At 42.4% G+C, this 19,377-nt stretch overlaps 1 protein-coding gene across 1 annotated transcript in view; it reads right to left on the reverse strand.

Moving 5' to 3' along the window:
• ARMH4 (armadillo like helical domain containing 4) overlaps positions 1 to 7,349 on the reverse strand; it is a 62,249-nt gene extending 54,900 nt beyond the window's left edge. The window contains exon 1 of the mRNA XM_029287339.1: positions 6,068 to 7,349. Coding sequence (XP_029143172.1) covers positions 6,068 to 7,349 — 1,282 coding nt within the window. The remainder of the gene's footprint in view (positions 1 to 6,067) is intronic.
• Positions 7,350 to 19,377: the final 12,028 nt, after the last annotated feature.

A 19,377-nucleotide genomic window follows, 5' to 3' on the forward strand; every position in this document is an offset into this window, starting at 1 on the left:
TTTAACTTGCATTTTAAGAAGTTATGATCAACAAGGGAAACTAAGCATTGAGTCAGATAGAATCCTGGTACTTGCCAAGCTTGGCATATACGTAAAACAATACAGCTATTTCTCAGCCCCAGCTTTAGGAAATATAAACAATAAAAAATAATTCTCTTCTTTTCCTGTATGTGTTTATCATAGCTCAGCGTAGTTTTCAAGTTATGACCACACTGGAGCCTGCCCATTATAATCATAAGTCGTCATGGTCATGAAACAAATTGATCATGTGATTGACCTGATTTTACGATCTTTTTTGCAATAGTCATTAAACCAATACCATGGTTCACTTTGGTGTGGTTTTGCCGAAAACTAGAAGTGTCAGTTTTTGGCAAAATCATTGTAAAACGCAGGGACATGACCATGGGAATCTGCAAATGGCTGTAAATTCAGCCATGTTCCAAGCTCCCGAAGTGCAGTCATGTGATTGCAAGATGGCCGACTGTCAGTACTTTAGATCTGGCTTGCAAGTCCCCTTTCTCAGGTTCCTTGTAACTTTGAATGGTTGCTAAGTGACCAGTTGCAAGTCGAGGACCACCTGTATATGCATTGCATGCCTTCTCACTGTGAGAAAAGAATTTCAAAGGTCATCCAAGTTACCTTCTCCAATTTGGGGTCTCCAGATGTTTTGGGGCTGCTGGCTGAGAATTTGGGGGGGGGTTGCAATCTCACATCAACTGGAAGGCACTAGGTCCATGGTGGTGAACCTATGGCACGCGTGCCACAGGCGGCACGCAGAGTTATCCCTGTGGGCACACACGCCATCGCCCCAGAGGGATACGGGGCTGGGCTGCTCCCCTCCCCCTCCCCACATGCGCCAGCGCTCTCACTCTCTTTCTCTGCACTGGGAGTCAAGGAGCAGCTGCAAGAGCTGGGCAGGGAGAGGGGAGAAGCCAGAAGCGGCGCAGAGAAAGAGATGTCGAGACGAGCTCAAGGGCTGGGGAGGGAATGGGGAAAAATATCGCTCTTGCCACAATTTCCCTTCTGCTAGCCACTGGGAAGCCTGGCAGCATGGCTTGGCATGGCTACACTGGGAAACTCCAGTGCCCTGGACTTGCAAGTGAGTTTTGGCACTCCCCCGGTTTTAGTGCGGCAACAGGACGAAACCCAGCAAAGCACTGAGTTCTCTTCACTTGGGTTTGTGGTGCCTTCGCAAGAATGGCTGCTCCCATCCACCTTCCTGTCTCCCTTTAGCTAAGGGGCACTTTGGCATGGGCAGCTGGGGAAGGGGAGGCCCGGCTTCTCTCAGGGGGCCGAATTAAGCGCACGTTGGAAGGGAAACCTCTGAGTCAGGGGCAGCCAAAGTTAGCCCTCCAGCTTCAGAGGGGAGCTCCTTCCTTTCTGCATGGAGGGACTCCCGCCTCCTGCAGCAAAATTTTGCAGGGGCGAGAATCGCAGAGTTTAGGCGGTGAGTAAAACATGCAAGATGATCGAAACCCCTTAAGATTTTAGGAAAGGCAGTGGAGGGGGGAAGGCGGCACGGAAAGTTTGGTGGGCATTGCTAAGAAGTGAGCAAACGACTTCTGTTCCAAAATCACGTGGAAATGTGCAATATCTGGAGTGTGGGTTGGAAAAGGATGGGCTATTCTTTTATTCTTTTGTGAGTGGAGGTCCCTAAATTGGGGAAAAAAGTGGGGGGGGAGGTTTAACCAGTGTAAAGGTGTCAAGTCTCACGAGCTTGCCACTAACCGGGGGGGGAGAGGTACGGGTGCATCCGGAGCGACGGCGGAGGCTGGCGGCGACAGCCCTCCCCCGTTCCTGCTTGGGGGGAAGCACAGCGATCGTCGAGGAGCTGGCTGGCTGGCGGTTGCGGGCTTCTGGGTTTTGCCGGCTCAGCTGCTCGGCACTCCATTGAACAGCTGTTCGATGCAGAGAAATAGCGGGGACTTTGAAATCAGCCCTCGCTTGCTTTGCTGCCTTGCTGCCACAGACCAGACCCACGACAGGCTGAAGGCTGATGCCGTGGACCAGAGCCCAAGCCAGGCTGACCACTGGGGGCAGGGGCCAGCTGCTGTGAGCTGGGTGCTCACGATTATCGTTCCGAATGCTGGTTAGGTGGGTGGGGGCGGGCCTGGGCAGAATCCGTCTATTTAGCGTGCTGGGAGGCGGTTGCTCCCAGCACTGACTTTGTTTGCAACTGCTTTGAGCTCGCATGCCAGAGTGTACCTGAATAAACCTGGTTTCCTTTGATCCCAACGTCCTGTTTTCTGTTGGGCTTAAGTCTGTGGTTAGGACTTCTGAAAAAAGGAATAATCTATATGTCGATGAATTCGACTTTGGAAATGGTATTGAAATACACACCCTCGAATAGCAGAAAGCATTTCTGTCTCTCCCCCCACCCCCCAAACTGGGATAAGAATACTTGATAAAAACAAATTTTGGCATTATTTTACTCCAGTGGCTAATCAGACGCAGAGGGAAACTAAAACTGGGCAAGAAACCAACAATAACTCTCCGTTCTGTGTATAGAAGGTGTAGTTTTGTATAAGGAGAAGAAAGATAAAATAAATAACACATGCTGGATAAACCAGTACTGTAAACTCCAACTGTACTTGCAGTGTGACATCAGTTAAATCAGTGGTGCCACATTTCAAAGTTACAGTTAGTGTACTCTGATTGCAGCTGCTTTCTTGCAGGTATGTGGAATGGCGTGGGACCCACAGGTTTTGCAAAGTGAAGAGAGAAAATTGGTTACAGCTTATTAGGAAAGATAAAATAGACAACCAAAACTGCTTTATTGACCATTCTTCATCCAGATTTTATATCAGTTGCATCTGCTAATACAGATGTTCTGGGACACTCTTCTGTTTTAACTTTTTTTCTTTGTCGCTTTTTGGAGTTTTCATCCTGCTTTTGTGAGAGGGCAGAGTTTGGGAGGGGTGTAGCTGCCCCCTCCCCCCCTAAGCCATCAGTTGAGCAAGACACCCTCCTGCCCATGCTCTTCCCCCTGCCCAAGGCTTTCGTTGTCATGAGCATTTCTGTTGAGGATTGGTGGGGGGAAGCTGTTTGATTTTATTCCGCTCCCATCTGCTGGGTGGTTGCAACAGGTTTTGGTCTCTTCTGTCGTGCTTTGAGATTACCCACAAAGCACGTTTGTTTTGGAGGGGATCCCCACTCCGGTTGCTAAGCTTGCTTAAACCCTCTTCCTCTTCATTATTGGACCCTCCCTTTGTCTGCAACCAGCCTCTGCCTCGCCTTGCCTTGCCCCACGGCAATGGCACCCCTGGCCTGCCCCCTCCCTTGCCTCGCCTCACCCTGCTGGATGAGCCTCCTGCCCACCGCCCCACCCTCCAGAGAGACCCCCTGGATCTCCCCCCACCCTGCCCGGCCCCCACAGGCATCCCTCCCCAGAAGCAACACAGAGGTGGCCACGCCCACCCTGGCCACACCCACCCAGTCAGCCATGACCACCATAGCCATGACCGCCCAGTGGCCATGCCCACTCCATGGGCCATGCCCACCCGGCACCGAGCAATACCTAAGTGGGTTTGGGGTTGCAGTTTGGGCACTTGGTCTCTAAAAGGTTCGCCATCACTGTACTAGGTGAAGGAAATCTAAAGTAGTGATTTTGCTTTGCCATAGAGTAGAAAAGAGAAGTATAGTGAAGGGGAAGAGAGGCCTTCTGGAATGTAACATAACAAATTTGGCCCATCAGGCAAAAGCAATCAAGAATGGACCATGTGGACTTCCGGTTCCGGTTCGCGATGTTACCAGCCGAACGAAGAGAGTCGTCTCTTTGCCGGCCAATTCTCTTTCACCGGTAGACCCTGAAGAGGGTTGAAAGTCGCCCTGGAGGGGCGACCACCGATGAGGAGGCTTCTTGTTGACTGTGGGAGGGTGGCAGCTCCTCCTGCGGCTCGAGTTACTCCTTAGGGCTGACGAAGCAAAGATCGCCCAGTAAGATGGCCGATCACACAGCCGCACCAGCTGAAAGTCACAAGAACATCTAAGCATAAAGAACCACCATGGATGATCCGGGTGAGACCTTTCCCTTCCTCTCTTTATCCTATTTTTTCCTTTTTTTTCCCTGTAAAAAGCCTTTTTGGAATTATTTCCCTGCTTCAAAAGAGCGGCGTTCGTTAATTTGGGAAGAGAAGCTTTGAATAAAACGAAAGAATAACTAAATTTTATTGACTATTTTTACTTCTATTTACTTTGGGGTCCCAAAAAAAATCTTATTATTGAACTTCATTATTTGACCTAGTTCATATGTGGAGAATATTATTTTTTTAATTTTTTTAATGTTGTTTTGGGTGTCTGGGAAAAGATTGTATAATCTACTAAGAACACCTTGTGGTGAAATTTAAAACTACAACTGCCTTTTCTTGTTTGATGCTGAGGTTGGTTTTGACCTTCAAATCATAACAAAAGGGAAAAGATAAAGAAGTTGAAAGCTGCAATTGTGGGGGTGGACATTGGGTAACTGCTATCAAATATAGCCCTCACTAAAAGATAAAAGGATTGCTTTTAGCCATTATGGAAATGGAGAAACCCTATTTACAACTTAACTGTAAACTTATACTGGAAAAAATTCATGAAGCCACTGAGCAAGTATGCGCTAAAATAAAAGAGATTACTACAGAAATAAAAAGCAGAAACCTTATTTTAAATTTACAAACGGAATCCCAGATTTCACCTGATCATCTTACAGACCAAAAAACAACAGAAGAGGAATTAAGTAACACCAAAGAGGATTTTAAATCATTTTATATACAACCTATTGAGATTTTTGATGAACAAAAAGTAACTTTAACTAAACTATATACAATTTCAAAAGTGACAGGAATTGATGTACAAATCAACTACTAACTACAAAATTGGACCTAACTGAGTGTCTTACTCAGCAGAATCAAACATTGAGACCTGAATCTCTAAAGCAACAAGGGATTAATTACAAAGGAATCAGCTTTCCTAAACAGAAAATTGGATGTTTTTTTTTTTTATCCAAATGATACTATGAGGAATAAAGAGAGACTTATTTCTTGGTATAGAAGCCGTGTTATGGAAACCTGCTTGGCACAAAAAGAAAGCCAGAATAAGACTTAAAAATGAGTTTTAAAATTGTATGTAATGGATCACAAAGGCTGTTTAGACACAGACTGATTTAAGGTTTAAGGCTCAGACCTATAACCGAGAAGAAAAACTTTTGCTTAGTAGAATAAATATGTGAAATAGAGCAAGACTGTATTTTTTGAATTAATATGTTTATTCTATGTATGATAATTATTTTGTAATATTATGTTATGAAAAGAGGGAAATTGGGGATACCCAAAGCATAAATATTAGGCCTATGTATGGTTAAATTAAAATATGGTACCTGGAATTTTGTAAAGTTTAAATACAGAATTGGGATTTATATAGTTAAATGGTTATCGATAATTTTATTGATTGATTGAATTTTATTAGAAATTTGATTTTTGATTGAAATTTGATTGAATTTTATTATTAATTTGAATATGGTATATGATTTGTAGGAATTAGAGAGGGATTCTTTAACGAGTTAACCTGAGCTATATATAAATGTTTTGGTTTTTTGGATAATTGATTACCCGATCACCACGTTGCTTCCTAAAAACTTTGTTGTAAAAATTGAAAAACTTAATAAAAAGTGTTCTATAAAAAAAAAAAAAGAATGGACCATGTGGGTGACCAAAGAAACCATACAAGTCAAAAGGGCAACTGGGTCAGGGTGAAGCCATGCTCAACCATTCTGAGCTACTCCGAGACTCTACTCTGCCTTCATTTGGAAGCTTGTGGAAAAAGCTTATTAGGAGGAGAAAGAAGGGAGCCTAAGCAATCTCTCAACTGCCAGCTACCCATCTGAAACAATGCCAGGGAAAAGATATAATAGGACTTTTACAGATTAAATCCCTGCTGAATATTTTAGGTAGACCAGGAACCTAGAAAAAGGAAAGATCATATATAGCACTATCACAATACACACTATAAACCAAACAGTGGTTCATACACTTAAATTATTTTTAAACGACATGCACTGATCAATGCAAATAATAAAAAAAAGAATTACCTTTTAATTGGTGTCTTAAGGTTTGGAAGACATCTGATTTGGTTGCATCTGTTGTAGTTACAGTCTCAGAAAACAATCTAGACCTGATGATCACTGTTGGATCTACATTTTCCACTGGGCTTTCAGACTGAGCTCCAACCTTCTCAGATGGATCAATGGTATAACCAAGATTCAAGCTTGTATTGGCTGACTCCTCCACCTGCACAGGTATCTGGCCTGATCCATTCTGATTATCTTTGCTTCCTTTTGCCGTGGTTGCCAATAATCTTGGTGACAGGTCCTTTTTCACGTCATCGTCCTCATGTCCTGTTGGTTGCACTATTTGAGGTTGATTTATCTTCAGAGGATGCATAGCTTTCGCCTGGCTGGAAGGCTCTAATTTGGTATCATCCCACTCATCACTTAGCAGCAAGCCTGCAGGGGCCATCATGGTAGTGCTTAAGATGCCTTTGAAGTGCCCTTGGTTCTCTGAGTATTCCCCTTCCAAATTTAAGGAGGCATCTGCTGGCAACATCCTGGGTTCCGGAGCAGCATCTGTGCCCATCCAGATTGTTGGGAAGCTACTTCCATCAGATCCTTTCGTCAAATCAACTGGTGGGCTCGTTGGAAGAAATGGATTTTTGAAGAGGTTGCTTGATGATGTAGCGGGAAAACTATTTATTACTTTGGGGATAGTTACCTGGGGATTGTCTGAAGGGTCAACATGGGTGCCTGGTGTAAACAAATCCCCATCCAAATTTCCTTCTCCCCCACCTCCATCCACTGTTTCTTTTGCAGAGCTGCTAAGTGTATCATCTTCAACAAGAAGATCTGGAATTGTCACAATGGTGGCAGTCAAAGCTTCCTGTGTCCCATATTTATCACGTTTTTCATCGGGCCCTTTGAGACTGATTTGCCTTTTGCTTTCTGCAGCAATCTCCAGACTTGTGCTGGCAAAAGCATCAATATTGGGGTGCTCCAAGGGATTGTGAACATGCAGAATGGTTGGCAAGGTTGTTTTTACGGTTGTGGCTCTGTTTAATGACCTCCCGGATGGCTCCACTGAGGTTCCATAAAGGCTTTCAGATGCAGGAGCACTGGATATATTCATGGATGGGCTTAAGTTACCCTCTGGATTTGATGCATTTGTGTTTGCTAAGCTGTTCCCTGCTGGTGATGCCAGATGCAGTTGTCTTACATGCCTTTCGTCCACTTGTCTTAAAACAAGGCATTGCAGGCTGCCAAAGTTGAGCAGAATAAGGCAGAAGGCAAGGAACATGTGATACCCCCTCACGCTGCTCATGTTCAAGGAAAAGGTTGCATGGAAGTGAGCAGAACAAAGTATTTCAGCCATCAGGTCCTGGAGAATGAAGCAAAATAGAGCAAAACAGATTTCCATTCCTTTCAAATTAGTATTTTTAAATTAAATTGAAATATCATATAAAGCTCTAGGTAACAGTGTTTCTCAACCTTGACAATTTTAAGGCATGTGGACTTCAACTCCCAGAATTCCACAGCCAGCAATGCTGGCTGTGGAATTCTGGGAGTTGAAGTCCACATGCCTTAAAATTGTCAAGGTTGAGAAACACTGTGTCTAGTATTTATAGCTACTTTGCTATTATATAGGCACATTATTATATGTATGGTGCAATTTGTAAAGAAATTACTTTTTTTTTTTTAGTTCCATTCAAAGCATTTCCTTACTGGATTAACAAGATGCATTTTGCAGAAGCTGGGCCTCAAAACGTCTGAACCAAGCTAATTGTGGCTTATTCAATAAACCCTGGCTAAAGAAACTATTGCTTGGTGTAATGAATGAACCCAATTACAATTGTCCTAATCCTAAACATCTTGATACCAGAGTACTTGATGTTTGCCTCCTTATATGATCCTCTCCAAAGTGTAAGCCATGCATTAGAAAAAATTTCTGAGTGTCAGTAAATAAAGTAAATAAATATGCTTTCTTGTGATAGAACCAAACTCATCTTTGACTAATAGCAAAGAAAGCTCCTGATCCAAGCAGCTGTGCATCAGCTAGAAAGCGCATGCTTTAGATGCAAAAGATCCCAAATTCTATCTGCAGCACCTCCAAGTAGGTTTAGAAAAACTCCAAGCTGAAATAAGTGAGGGGAATGGACTATGACCTGAACATGGTAGAAGAAAGCTTCTTGTGCTTATTTCTTGGGAGACAAGTTGAAATCTGCTGGTTGAAAACTTTTAGTGCTTGCTAAAATTTATTGTTCTCATGATAGGATTCCAACTTCTTGTGATTTTATGTTTGTACAAAATGTACAAAACATTATTTTGCACATACTGCTTTTGAATTTATTCATTTCTCAGTTTATTCTATTGATAAGGCCACCCAGTTTATAACACAGTGTAAAATGCAACAGCACATACAACAGCTGAGAAGCCAAACCAATCCCCAAAACAGCACATCAAACTCTCAGCTGGCACTCTGACCCCCATGCCTGGTACATAACCATGCCTTAAGGGCCTTCCAAGGGCCAATCTAGTCTCAGAGGGAACTCTGTTCCATAAGGCAGTGGCAGCAACCAAACAAGCTGCTTCTTGATGACATTCTTTCACTGATGGGACCCACAGAATGCCTCTTCTGCCAAATCTAATAGGATGGGTAGAAACAACTTTGAACAAGAGGTCTGCAAAATAGCTTGGCCCTATGCCATGAACAGCTTTCTAGTTGGCAACCAAAATCTTGAATTGCACCTGGAAGCACATCTCCAACCAAGGCAGCTCATTGACAGAAGTGTAATATGTGCACACATTAAAATGCATTCATAATGGCCTGAATCACTGCATTCGGCAGCAGCTGTAACTTCCAGATGCTTTTCAAATGGAGTGCATTGCAGTAATCCACCCAGCAGGTGACTAAGGTGTGAGTCACTGTAAGCAGAGCTTCCTGATCCAGAAAAGGGAACAGCCAACGTATAAGATGAAGTTTGTACAAAAACCCACCTGGCCTTGTCTGTCATCTGATCACTGAAAGGGAGCTGCAAGTCCAGAAGGATCCTCAGATTGCACATCAGTTCTGCTTAGGGCAGTGCAGCCCTGGCCCAAAGCCACTTAAGTCTTGTTAGGGTTGAGCTGAAGCCTGTTTTTCCCCTTCCAAATTCCTACAACCTCTAGACACTGAGATAAAACCTTCACAGACAGCAGCTTCATGTAGATGTTAAACGGGACTGGGGAAAGCACCAAGTCCTGAGGGACCCTGCAAAGCAGCGGCTAAGAACCAGAACCCTACCCTATCAATACTAACTAGAACTGACTCTGGCGGAAGGAGGAGACCCAGCATAAGGCTGTTCACTCTCAACCCCCAAAGCTGGTACAGAAGGTTACCATAGTTGATGGTATCAAAGGATGCTGAGAGTCACGAAGTCCAAGGATGAATATGCTACACCCAGCCATTTGGTCCTCTACCCAGGTGTGAAACAGTATTGAATGGAGGCTAAATAATCCACTTTCTCCCAAGTTCTCTAAAGCTGCAGAATGTAATTGGTTTACAAGTATATGAAATCAATAAAATAAGCAATTTCAAGAAGGCAGATTGCAGCATTTCAAAAATGCTTTTTGGAGCTATGTATTTTGCCTTGTCGGAAATCTTTCTCTGTGCTGACCGTAGCTCCTAGCTTCTTCCGATTCCCATAAATTTTTCATTCCTATACAATAAACAATTGAAATTGAACCCTGAAATATGCATATATTCTAAGCAATATGCATATATTCTAGGCAAAAATTTAAAATATTTCTATTAAGGTATTTTGCCAGCCACAATATTCCATTTCTGGAAGTTTCTGTACAAGCAGGAAGATGTTGAACTTTCACTGATATTTAATACCCAAGAATGGGTAATGAATAATCCAAGATATCTCTAGATATGGAACCTTCATTTAACTACCATGATAGAAACTTTAATCCTTCTCTTCCATACATCAAAGAAAAATCAAATATAGCAAGCCCATCCTTAAAGGACAGAAATCTTCTTCTAGAAATCCCAAATACCAAAGAATTATTGAGCTACAGAACCTAGTCATAGAAAGAAAGAAAGAAAGAAAGAAAGAAAGAAAGAAAGAAAGAAAGAAAGAAAGAAAGAAAGAAAGAAAGAAGGAAGGAAGGAAGGAAGGAAAGAAGGAAGGAAAGGAAGGAAGGAAGGAAGGAAGGAAGGAAGGAAGGAAGGAAGGAAGGAAGGAAGGAAGGAAGGAAGGGGCTTTTCAGCATCATGAAAGGTCCCAGCGTGGATGGACCAGGATGAAATGGATCAGCACATGGAGCTAAATACAGGTCAGTGATGGAACTGAAGGTAAACGTTTGGATAAGGCTCCGATCATTTAGAAAGGACAACTGTAAGTCACACCCAAATTGTTCCAAAGCAACAAAAGCACTGGATAATCAGTGCAGAAAAGCTCCATCCTAACAGCTTGAGAGAGATGACATCCTGTTGGCTTCATCTAATACAGAGAACTGCTTGAGGCTGCCAGCTGCCATTTTTCAATATGCTACTGCTTGCAGCTAGGTTTAGTCAGAAAGCTCCAATCAATGCAGGTAATTAAATATATCCAATACAGTTGTATTGAGAGAGTACTTTCAGTGTTAATGGAGGAGGAGTTAACCTAAGGAAAGTGGATAATAGGGAATCATTAAAAAATGAACTTTGAATGAGCTTAGAGGAGGCATCTCTTTAAAAAGGAGATAAAGCAAGCAAGGGCATTTGAAAGTGAAGACTGCACCAAGAAATAGGTAGCCAGCATGATCATTTTTCCTTTCTGGTAGAAGCTTTCAATCTCTTGCATTCTGAATTAGCAGAGAGTGAAGAGAGCTGTACTACATGACTCTAATCGGAGAAAATTAATTAGCAAAAGTCAAACCTTTGAGTTTTCCTGGGATCTTTATATGGATGTATCCATGGCAACAGTATATAACTGATTTGTAACATACTCTTTCGCACATATATGTGTGTGTTTATTTCCCAGTATCCCATAATGTCTGATTTTCAGTGGCGGTTTCACTTCCAAGCACTAAGCAGTAGATCAAACTCTGATTGGTTTCTGCAGTAAACTAAGACCAAGTGTGTATCTTCTAAGACACTAGCTAAATTGTTGCACAGAGATCCCTATCTATTTTAACTGCTCAGGCAATGGATCAGGACTGCAACATTGTCTGTTAGTTCAGAAGATCTGAAGTAGGGGTAGGCAACCTTGGCTCTTTTATGACTCGTGGACTTCAACTCCCAGAATTCCTGAGCACAGCACAGCTGGCTCGGGAATTCTGAGAGTTGAAATCCACGAGTCATAAAAGAGCCAAGGTTGCCTACCCCTGATCTAAAGGAAGTGAAAAGTAAATTTGGTTAACAGAAGGAAGATGCAGAGTTCATATGAAGCTCCAGGAAAGGTGGTATGTCGCAAAGATGTAGTAAAGACCACATACATGAGAAATGAGAGAAGACACCAGATAACATGATCATCCTTAAGCAAGGACTGTAAATGGGACCAACGTCCTCTTTTTGGGGAAAATGTAGAAAAATTAAAAGAGGTTGGATTCCCCACATGATTTTTTTTAAAAATACAGGTCGGCAATGTTTTTCAGAAGTGATTTGCAACTGCCTCCTTCTTAGAGCTGAGAGAAGGTCACTGGCCCAGGTCACTCAGCTGGATTTGTGTTGAAGGTGGTACTAAAATTCATGGTCTCCTGGTTTCTAGCCTGGTACCTTAACCACTATACCAAACTGGCTCTCAGTTTGTTCCTTAGATATTTCTAATTTGACAAAGATAAATGTGCAGCTGCAACTATTATATGAACTAGACCAATAATATTCAATGTTGCATTTTATTATATGAACTAGACCAATAATATTCAATGTTGCATATCTATCTTTCCTCACAGAAAACAATATTTTCATGCTTACTTGCTGTATTTAATGTTTTAATGACATTTAGAGCAGGACTGCAATGAGGTGGTAGAAAAGGCAATTAATTAATAAGTGAATCACTAGACTCAGTTCAGCTCCAGACACAGTGTTCTAGAGAAGCACATATGAGTTATCTGTTAAATTTCTTCTGAACAGTTGAATGAGGGAATCACTAGCAGAGCATTGAATGAAAGATGCCACCAGCGAATAAGCCAACAACACTGGGCTAGAATGGAGATGAGGAGAATCATGCTAAATTATTTTATGCTACTTTTTCTTGATAAAAAATACCAAAATAATTAGCTGCCTTATTGGATCACTGGTCCAATCAATAAGCGGCCTTATTAGATCACTAGTCCAATCAGTATTAGGTATTGTGCCTTCTCCAACTTTGTTTTCCACATGTGTTGCATTAAAACTCCTATCAGCCTTAGACAGCATTAGTTATAGACCAGCACATGTGGAGAGAACTTCAGCTAGGGGATTCAGCCTAAAACCACATTCAGTCCTACCTGAAGATGCCAGGGGGAATTAGCATGAAGAATCTTACATGAATTTAAGGTTTATCCTTCAAGAAGCAGCTTTTCTTTTAAAAGAGAAAGAGAGTGAATTCACTCTCATTTTAAGTCATGATCTGCCTAATCATGGTTTGCTGAATAAGACAAAAGGCAGGAGGATCCCAATGAGATCAATAAATATACAGATATGAATGATAGCACACCATTTAAAGAGGAGGGTAGAAAGAGCAAAAACTATAGAGCAGTTTTGAATAACTTTGGCTTCAACAAACTACGGTAAATGCAGCCTGCAAGAAAGGCAGTGAGGTTGATGGTTATGTTTTCCCATTCTCTTTTCTGAAATCTGGCAACACATTTTCCTAGGTAAAGGGCAGTCAAATGCCCATTTAATCTCTGATATACAGATTAAAAACAAAACAAAGAGTAACTTTTTGTTCCAAGGCATCGCATCTCCAGAGAATACCACGTGTGTCTCCCGGCACAAATCACTGTGCAGAGTTCCACCTTATGTTGCATTTCATGGGGGGGGGGGGTTAGCAACCCAAGCAAGCTCTGCACAACAAATGGCATGGAGTTGGCTCCCCTCCCCGCCTCCTCCAGATCTCTGATTCAATCATTCCCATGACATTGATAAACAAGAAAAAGAATAATTCTTTTCGTTCTCCTACCCCCATCCCAGCCAAAGAGAACGATGCCTATCTAACAAGAGCAGCAGTTCTATTTTGACTTTTGCATCATGCAAAAAGTTGTGTTTTTTTTTTAAAGATTCAACCATCAGTTTTAATTTGTATGCTGGTGTTATAAAGCCATGCAACCCTGTTTAGCCTCCAAATTCCACAAGGCTGTTGACCCAGAGCCAAGAGGAGAGAGAAATGAATGAAATCAGCCATGAATTGAGGGAAATTTGATCTTTGCACAAGGTGGGGGGGGAGGAGGTTGCTGTGGAGGGAGAAGAGAGACACAAATCCTCAAACAAAAGGCAGACCAAAGCAGTAGCCGCTAGCTAGCAGCAACATCCATTTCCTCCAGTAAAACAAAGAACAAGGCTGGGCTACAGCTGACCTTTTTTTTCCCATTCTTGGGGAATCGAGTCTGTATGGCATGGGATGTGGAAAGGTAGAGAGAGAGAAATTCCTGCATCCCCCAGCAAGGCCCATTGGCTTCACTAATCCTGCCTCCTCCAGATAAGTGAAGCATAGCATAAATCCATTGTCTAGGAATCGTAACTGAGCCTGGGGCGAAGCAATCTCTGAGCAGTCCCTCCAAAAGCTGGTTCTCCCAGGCTCCTCTTCCCTGTGAGCCACAAATACCCAGGTTATCTCAAATTCTGTCTTACCTGAATGCCTGCTATCTCTTTAGCTGGGTAGCATCTTTAAGGTCCCCGGGAAGAGCTTCCTGTGGGTTTTCAGCATCCTGGGCTCAGCTGCTCTGCTGCTGCCTTCATGGCCAGGAGACTAGGAGGAGGAGAGAAGAAAGGGAGGAGGGAGAGAGAAAGAGCACCGATGCTTTTCATATTCATGAGACTCTTCTTCCCCGGCTCAGGGATTGGACAGAGGCCATAGCAAGATACACCCTGCCTCCCAGAAGCCCTCTTTATAGCTACCCATCCCCAGCTCTACTTAGTGTCCACTGGAGCAAGTAGAGAGAAAACAATAGGAGAGAATAGTAGGAGTAATAAGTGGTACATATAGCATTTCAAAGATAGAAAAGCACTTGACTTGCAATATGTAGAGCCCAAATCTATGAGCAGAGCATATGCTTGTCAGGCAGGTTGGACAGGGTCTGAACACAGATGGTACAGCTATTTTGCAGGCTGTGAACAACTGGACTAGAGGACCTTGGAGATTCCAAACATGCTGCCTGGTTTCCATGGGGGTGGAGAATGGGAAAACAAAATCTAAATGAAATAACTTAATAAATAAACTAGGTCCAGGTTTCATTCCCAGCATCTCTGGGAAAATATCTGTGCTACAGGCTGTAAATTGCTGCTGGCAGGGCATCTCTAAGCTAATATCCTTCTAGAAGGGCAAGGCCAACTCAAAACTATGGTTCCATAACCCATATCAGGAATTACTGAGTTAGCAAAGTTTAGAAGACAGTATCAATGTAAATTGCAAGTAGTGATAATGATAAATAGACCTGCTTTTCAGATCGCATTTTAGCCATGATTTCATAGTCCCACTTTTTCACAATGCTCTCTATCTTTCATTACAGTACTAGAATTCACAGATCATTTGCACTTTCAGCTAACTCGGGTAATGCAAGTTATTGTACACGTTATTTATATTTAATTTTTAAAACACACTCATATTCCTTCCACCCTGCTTTCCTCATTATGTATTCCACATATTTCTATAGGTGATCCATCAATTTCTGTAGTCTTCTAACTTGGTAATGACCAGAGTGATGATCTAACTTCATTACCTAGTAAAAGGTTTTTGTAAACATCTTGAAAGACTTTTCTTATTTTAGAGGTCTCTTTCCCCCTCAGTGTCTTTACAAATGTTATTATGCTGCTTCTTGTTTCTTTTAATAGCTCTCTAAAATCCTTTGTTAGATTCTTTCCTGAGATCTTTGTCTTTCTTTCCTTTTTTTCTCAGCACTCAACACACAACATGCCTCCAGAGACAAGGACAGCCATCAGCTTCTAGTATCTTTCTGTATTGCTGCAATTCAATATGAATGCCTGATTTCTTTAGCTGGGCAGCTGGGCTGACCATGAAGGTTGAGATGACAAGCATATACTCTTGAACAGGGGTCCCCAATTTATGGTCCGCGGCCCGGTACTGGTCAGCGGCCTCTTGGCCACTGGGCCGTCGGAATAGCTGGCAAGACCCCCCCCACTCACTGTAGCAACGTCGCACGGGCACTAGCAGCCTTGTTTGTGCATGATTCGATGACCTAGCACCGCCACCAGCATCACGTGGGCGCTAGTGGCCTGTTCACACATGCGTGCGGGCACCAGCATGCCACTGTAGGCGTGCGCAGCCCATTTGTGCATGCACGCACGCTACTGGCACCGTGTGCATGCCCGTTTGTGTGTGTGCATGTGCTAGTGGCGCCACTGTGCACGTGCCTGTTTGTGCGTGCGCACACACGGGCCATGCACCCGCACATTTCCCTGCTCCTCCCTTTCCTTCCGGGCCGAAGCTGAAAAGGTTGGGGAGCTCTGCTCTTGAATACACTCCTGACATTCTTCATTCATCCCCCCAGGAACACAAAAACAGGAGGATTGTTGGGAAGGATTCAGAGAGACTATATATAAAAATAATATATCTGTATTTTAATAGTTAGACAAACCGTTTTCTATATGATAAGCTGAGTTTATTTAAAAAAATCCCTCTCTGTGATTTTCAAATGTGAGTTTCTTAAGAACGTACCAAAATAAAAATGGGACAATTTACTGTGTTGGCAGGAAAGTTTACTATGACCATTAGGCCAGCCTGGTATAAATTTATTAACTTGAATTAACAGGTTATAAATTCAGGAATGTTCAAGGTTTTCATTTCGTTCTATCCTTTATTTTGTCCAGGACTACTAATATCAATCAATCAGAATACAGCTGAAAGGGAGCTTAGAGGTCCTCTAGTCCAGGGGTTTTCAACCAGTGGTACGGGTACCACCTGTGGTACACTGGCACCTGGCAGGTGGTACGCGAACATCCTAGAAAAGTAGCAGGGGAGGGGAATGAGCTGAACCAGTGGCAGCACCGCACAAGCCTGAGCGAGAGATGGCTGGAGCTGCAGGGCTGCCAGGGCTCAGCGGAAGCGCCAGGATAAGCGCCAGGCTCCAGCTGGAGCTGGGCGCTGATCCTGGTGCTTCTGCTGAACCCAGAAGAAGCGCCAATCAGCTGGAATGTTGCAGCATCTCTAGGGTCTTGTGATTTACATTCAGATGCTTAGCAACTGATTCATATTTATGATGGTCACAGTGTCCCAGGGTCATGTGAAGTGACCAAAACCTGCTGCAACCACCCAGCAGACGGGGGGGGGGAATAAAAACCAAACACCCCCCACCCCCGCTGCCAATCCTCAACAGAAATGCTCACAACAGTGAAAACCTCGGACAGGAGGAAGAGCGCCGCCAGGCGAGCAGGCAGGTGTCTTGCTCGGCTGTGGCTTGGGGGGCACTTTTTTCAGTGCCATTGTAACTTCAAACAGTCACTAAGCGAACTGTTGTAAGTCAAGGACTACCTGTACTTTATCACTTTTTTCCTTTTTTTTGGTCAAGTTTTTGACACCTTGCTAGGTGACTGGTGGTACTCGGATATTGGCATATCCTAAAAGTGGTACAATGGGTGAAAAGGTTGAAAAGCCCTGCTCTAGTCCAACCCCCTGCTCAAGCAGGAGACCCTATACCAAATCTGGGAATTGTACTTGAGATGCTCCAACCTACACCAAAGCCAGCTTCAGATAAAACTGTCACCTCTTGTATTTTCAAAGGGAAAGTAGGCATTGCTTCTTTCTCCTAGCACGCCTTCCATGCAGCCTCAGATCTTTTGCTGTAGGCTCAATTAAACTTAATTAGTCTAACTAGAAAAGCAGGAGGTCTGCAGGCTGAGTCAGTGTTCTGCTACTATTCTTTATTTGCCCCAGCTTTTATTCATAAAGATCTGCAGATTTTAAGAATGCAGTTCAGCATTAAATATGAAAGAGAACTTATAAATTCCCTGTATTGATATAATCCACAAGTTTTGCTACAAGTGTAGTTTTCAAAGAATTATGATTAAGCAAATTGAAAAGTCAGTTAAACAGCTCTGCATGACAGAGAGAGTAGAATATGATGCATATAAAACTAGTGCAGTGGTGGCGAACCTATGGCACGGGTGCCAGAGGCGGCACTCAGAGCCCTCTCTGTGGGCACGTGCGCTGTCGCCCCAGTCCTAGGCCTTCAGCTGGGTTTTATAAAACCTTTTCACTTTAGGCCTCCGCCACCGTATACAAAAAAAAAAAAAAAGGTTCAATCAATCAATTTCAACCTCTCGCGGGAAAAAAAAAGATCTTGCAAAGTTGGAATTGATTGATTGAACTTTTTAGTCCCACCCAGTCTGCTGTTACCACCGCAGCCACGCCCACCCAATGGGCCACACCCACCCGGCACTTGACAATCCATAAGTGGGTTTTGGGTTGCAATTTGGGCACTCAGTCTCTAAAAGGTTCGCGTCACTGAACTAGTGTTACAATTAGCCCATAGTGCAAAAATCAGACATTGGCTGGTTCATACATTGCTGTACACAATAAAGCAGGAATGGTTTGTTGTGGCATAACACACTGATTTTATAGCTGATGTGGGATATGAATTACAGATTGGCCTATAGCTCACATGCCAGAGTTATTAATTTATTAGTTATATTCCACTTTTGTTCAATATAGAATAATTTGTTGCCTATCCATTTTGTTGCTTGTTCAATATAGAATGTTTTATTGCTGCCTGGGGTATTCTGGGAGTTGAAGTCCACATGTCTTAAAGTTGTCAAGGTTGAGAAACAATGCTCTATGTTGTTATTTGTGAAGTAGATTAGGCTAAGAGATACTGACAAATTCACTCTATGAGCTTTATGAATATGCATGGACTTGAACCTGGACCATCCCAGTTTTATTTCAGCACTAACCACCATACAATAGTATGGTGGAATTCTACAGTCTTGCTTCTTCCCTTGACTTTCAGGTTATAAAAACCACTATAAAAATATTTTTTTTCTTTGTTCCCTGGATTTATTTCCACAGGGTCATCCTGATAGGCAAAACATAACCTGCAAGGCACAATTATTTTATTTATTTATTTATTTATTAGATTTATTTATTTATTTATTACATTTATATGATCTCATTCTGAAAAGCAACTCCGGGCAGCATATAACTTAGTTCTACCTCTGTTACCTATCTGTGACACAACTGATGATCTTAACATTTCCTTTTTTGTTGTTTGTGATTGCACACAAGAGAACTAACTCTCAGTTTGATTCTTTGCTTACAATGGACCCTAAACTGCTGACAATGGGAGAAGAAAATATTTTCTAAAACAAGTCAGCAGTTATAATTTAGGAAGCAGAATTGCTGAATAGAAATACATAGACATTTCTCTTCACTGCCCAAGGTCACCCAGATCAGCTGAAATCCTAGGAGGGGGAAACCTATAGTAGAGATCTGATTTCCAGGGCCAAGTAGCATTTCTTTTAAAAGGTTTATAAGTCAATGGAATAAATAAATGACTTGATAAAAAGAACAGTTCCAGAAATAAACTACTAAGGAAACTAGAGATAAAATGAATATCTTTTTTTTAGAACAGAAAAGAATAACAGAGTTGGAAGGACTTTGGAGGTGTTCTAGTCCAACCCCCTGGTCAAGCAGGAACCCTATACCATTTCAGATAAATGGCTATCTAGTCTCTTCTTAGATTAAGGTTGTCAGTTCCAGTAATATTTAGTTTTTTCCTCCGTCTTAAATATTGGACTGCAGAATTAGATTAACGCAGTATTTGCATGTTAGTGTGTTAGCTTTTATATTCTTCTTGATCTAAAAAAAGAAGACTTCACCAATGCATCCTTCCTTACCCTTACTATAAAATTTATATCCAGCACCAGCAGTATTCCATTGATTCTCTCCATTCTATCAGGTTTCTATTATATTATTTATTCCATTTATTTATCAATTCATTAATTGTAATTCTAAGTTTACACACTTGACAAGTGACTCTGGGCAACTTAAACATTAACACACACAACATTCTAGCACGTTCATGTATCTTCCTAACTCAGTACCTGCAGAAAGAGTCAAGTTTTTAAGTCTGCCTAAAAGGCAATAGTGCTGGGACTGTGTGTATTAACGTATTTGTCTGCAACTAAATACACTAATTCTTCCAATTGCTAGTGTTATTTGAGAAACTACTAT

This window comes from Protobothrops mucrosquamatus, unplaced genomic scaffold, assembly GCF_001527695.2.
Source record: "Protobothrops mucrosquamatus isolate PMUCROS unplaced genomic scaffold, P.Mucros_1.0 scaffold_307, whole genome shotgun sequence".
NCBI lineage: Eukaryota > Metazoa > Chordata > Lepidosauria > Squamata > Viperidae > Protobothrops > Protobothrops mucrosquamatus.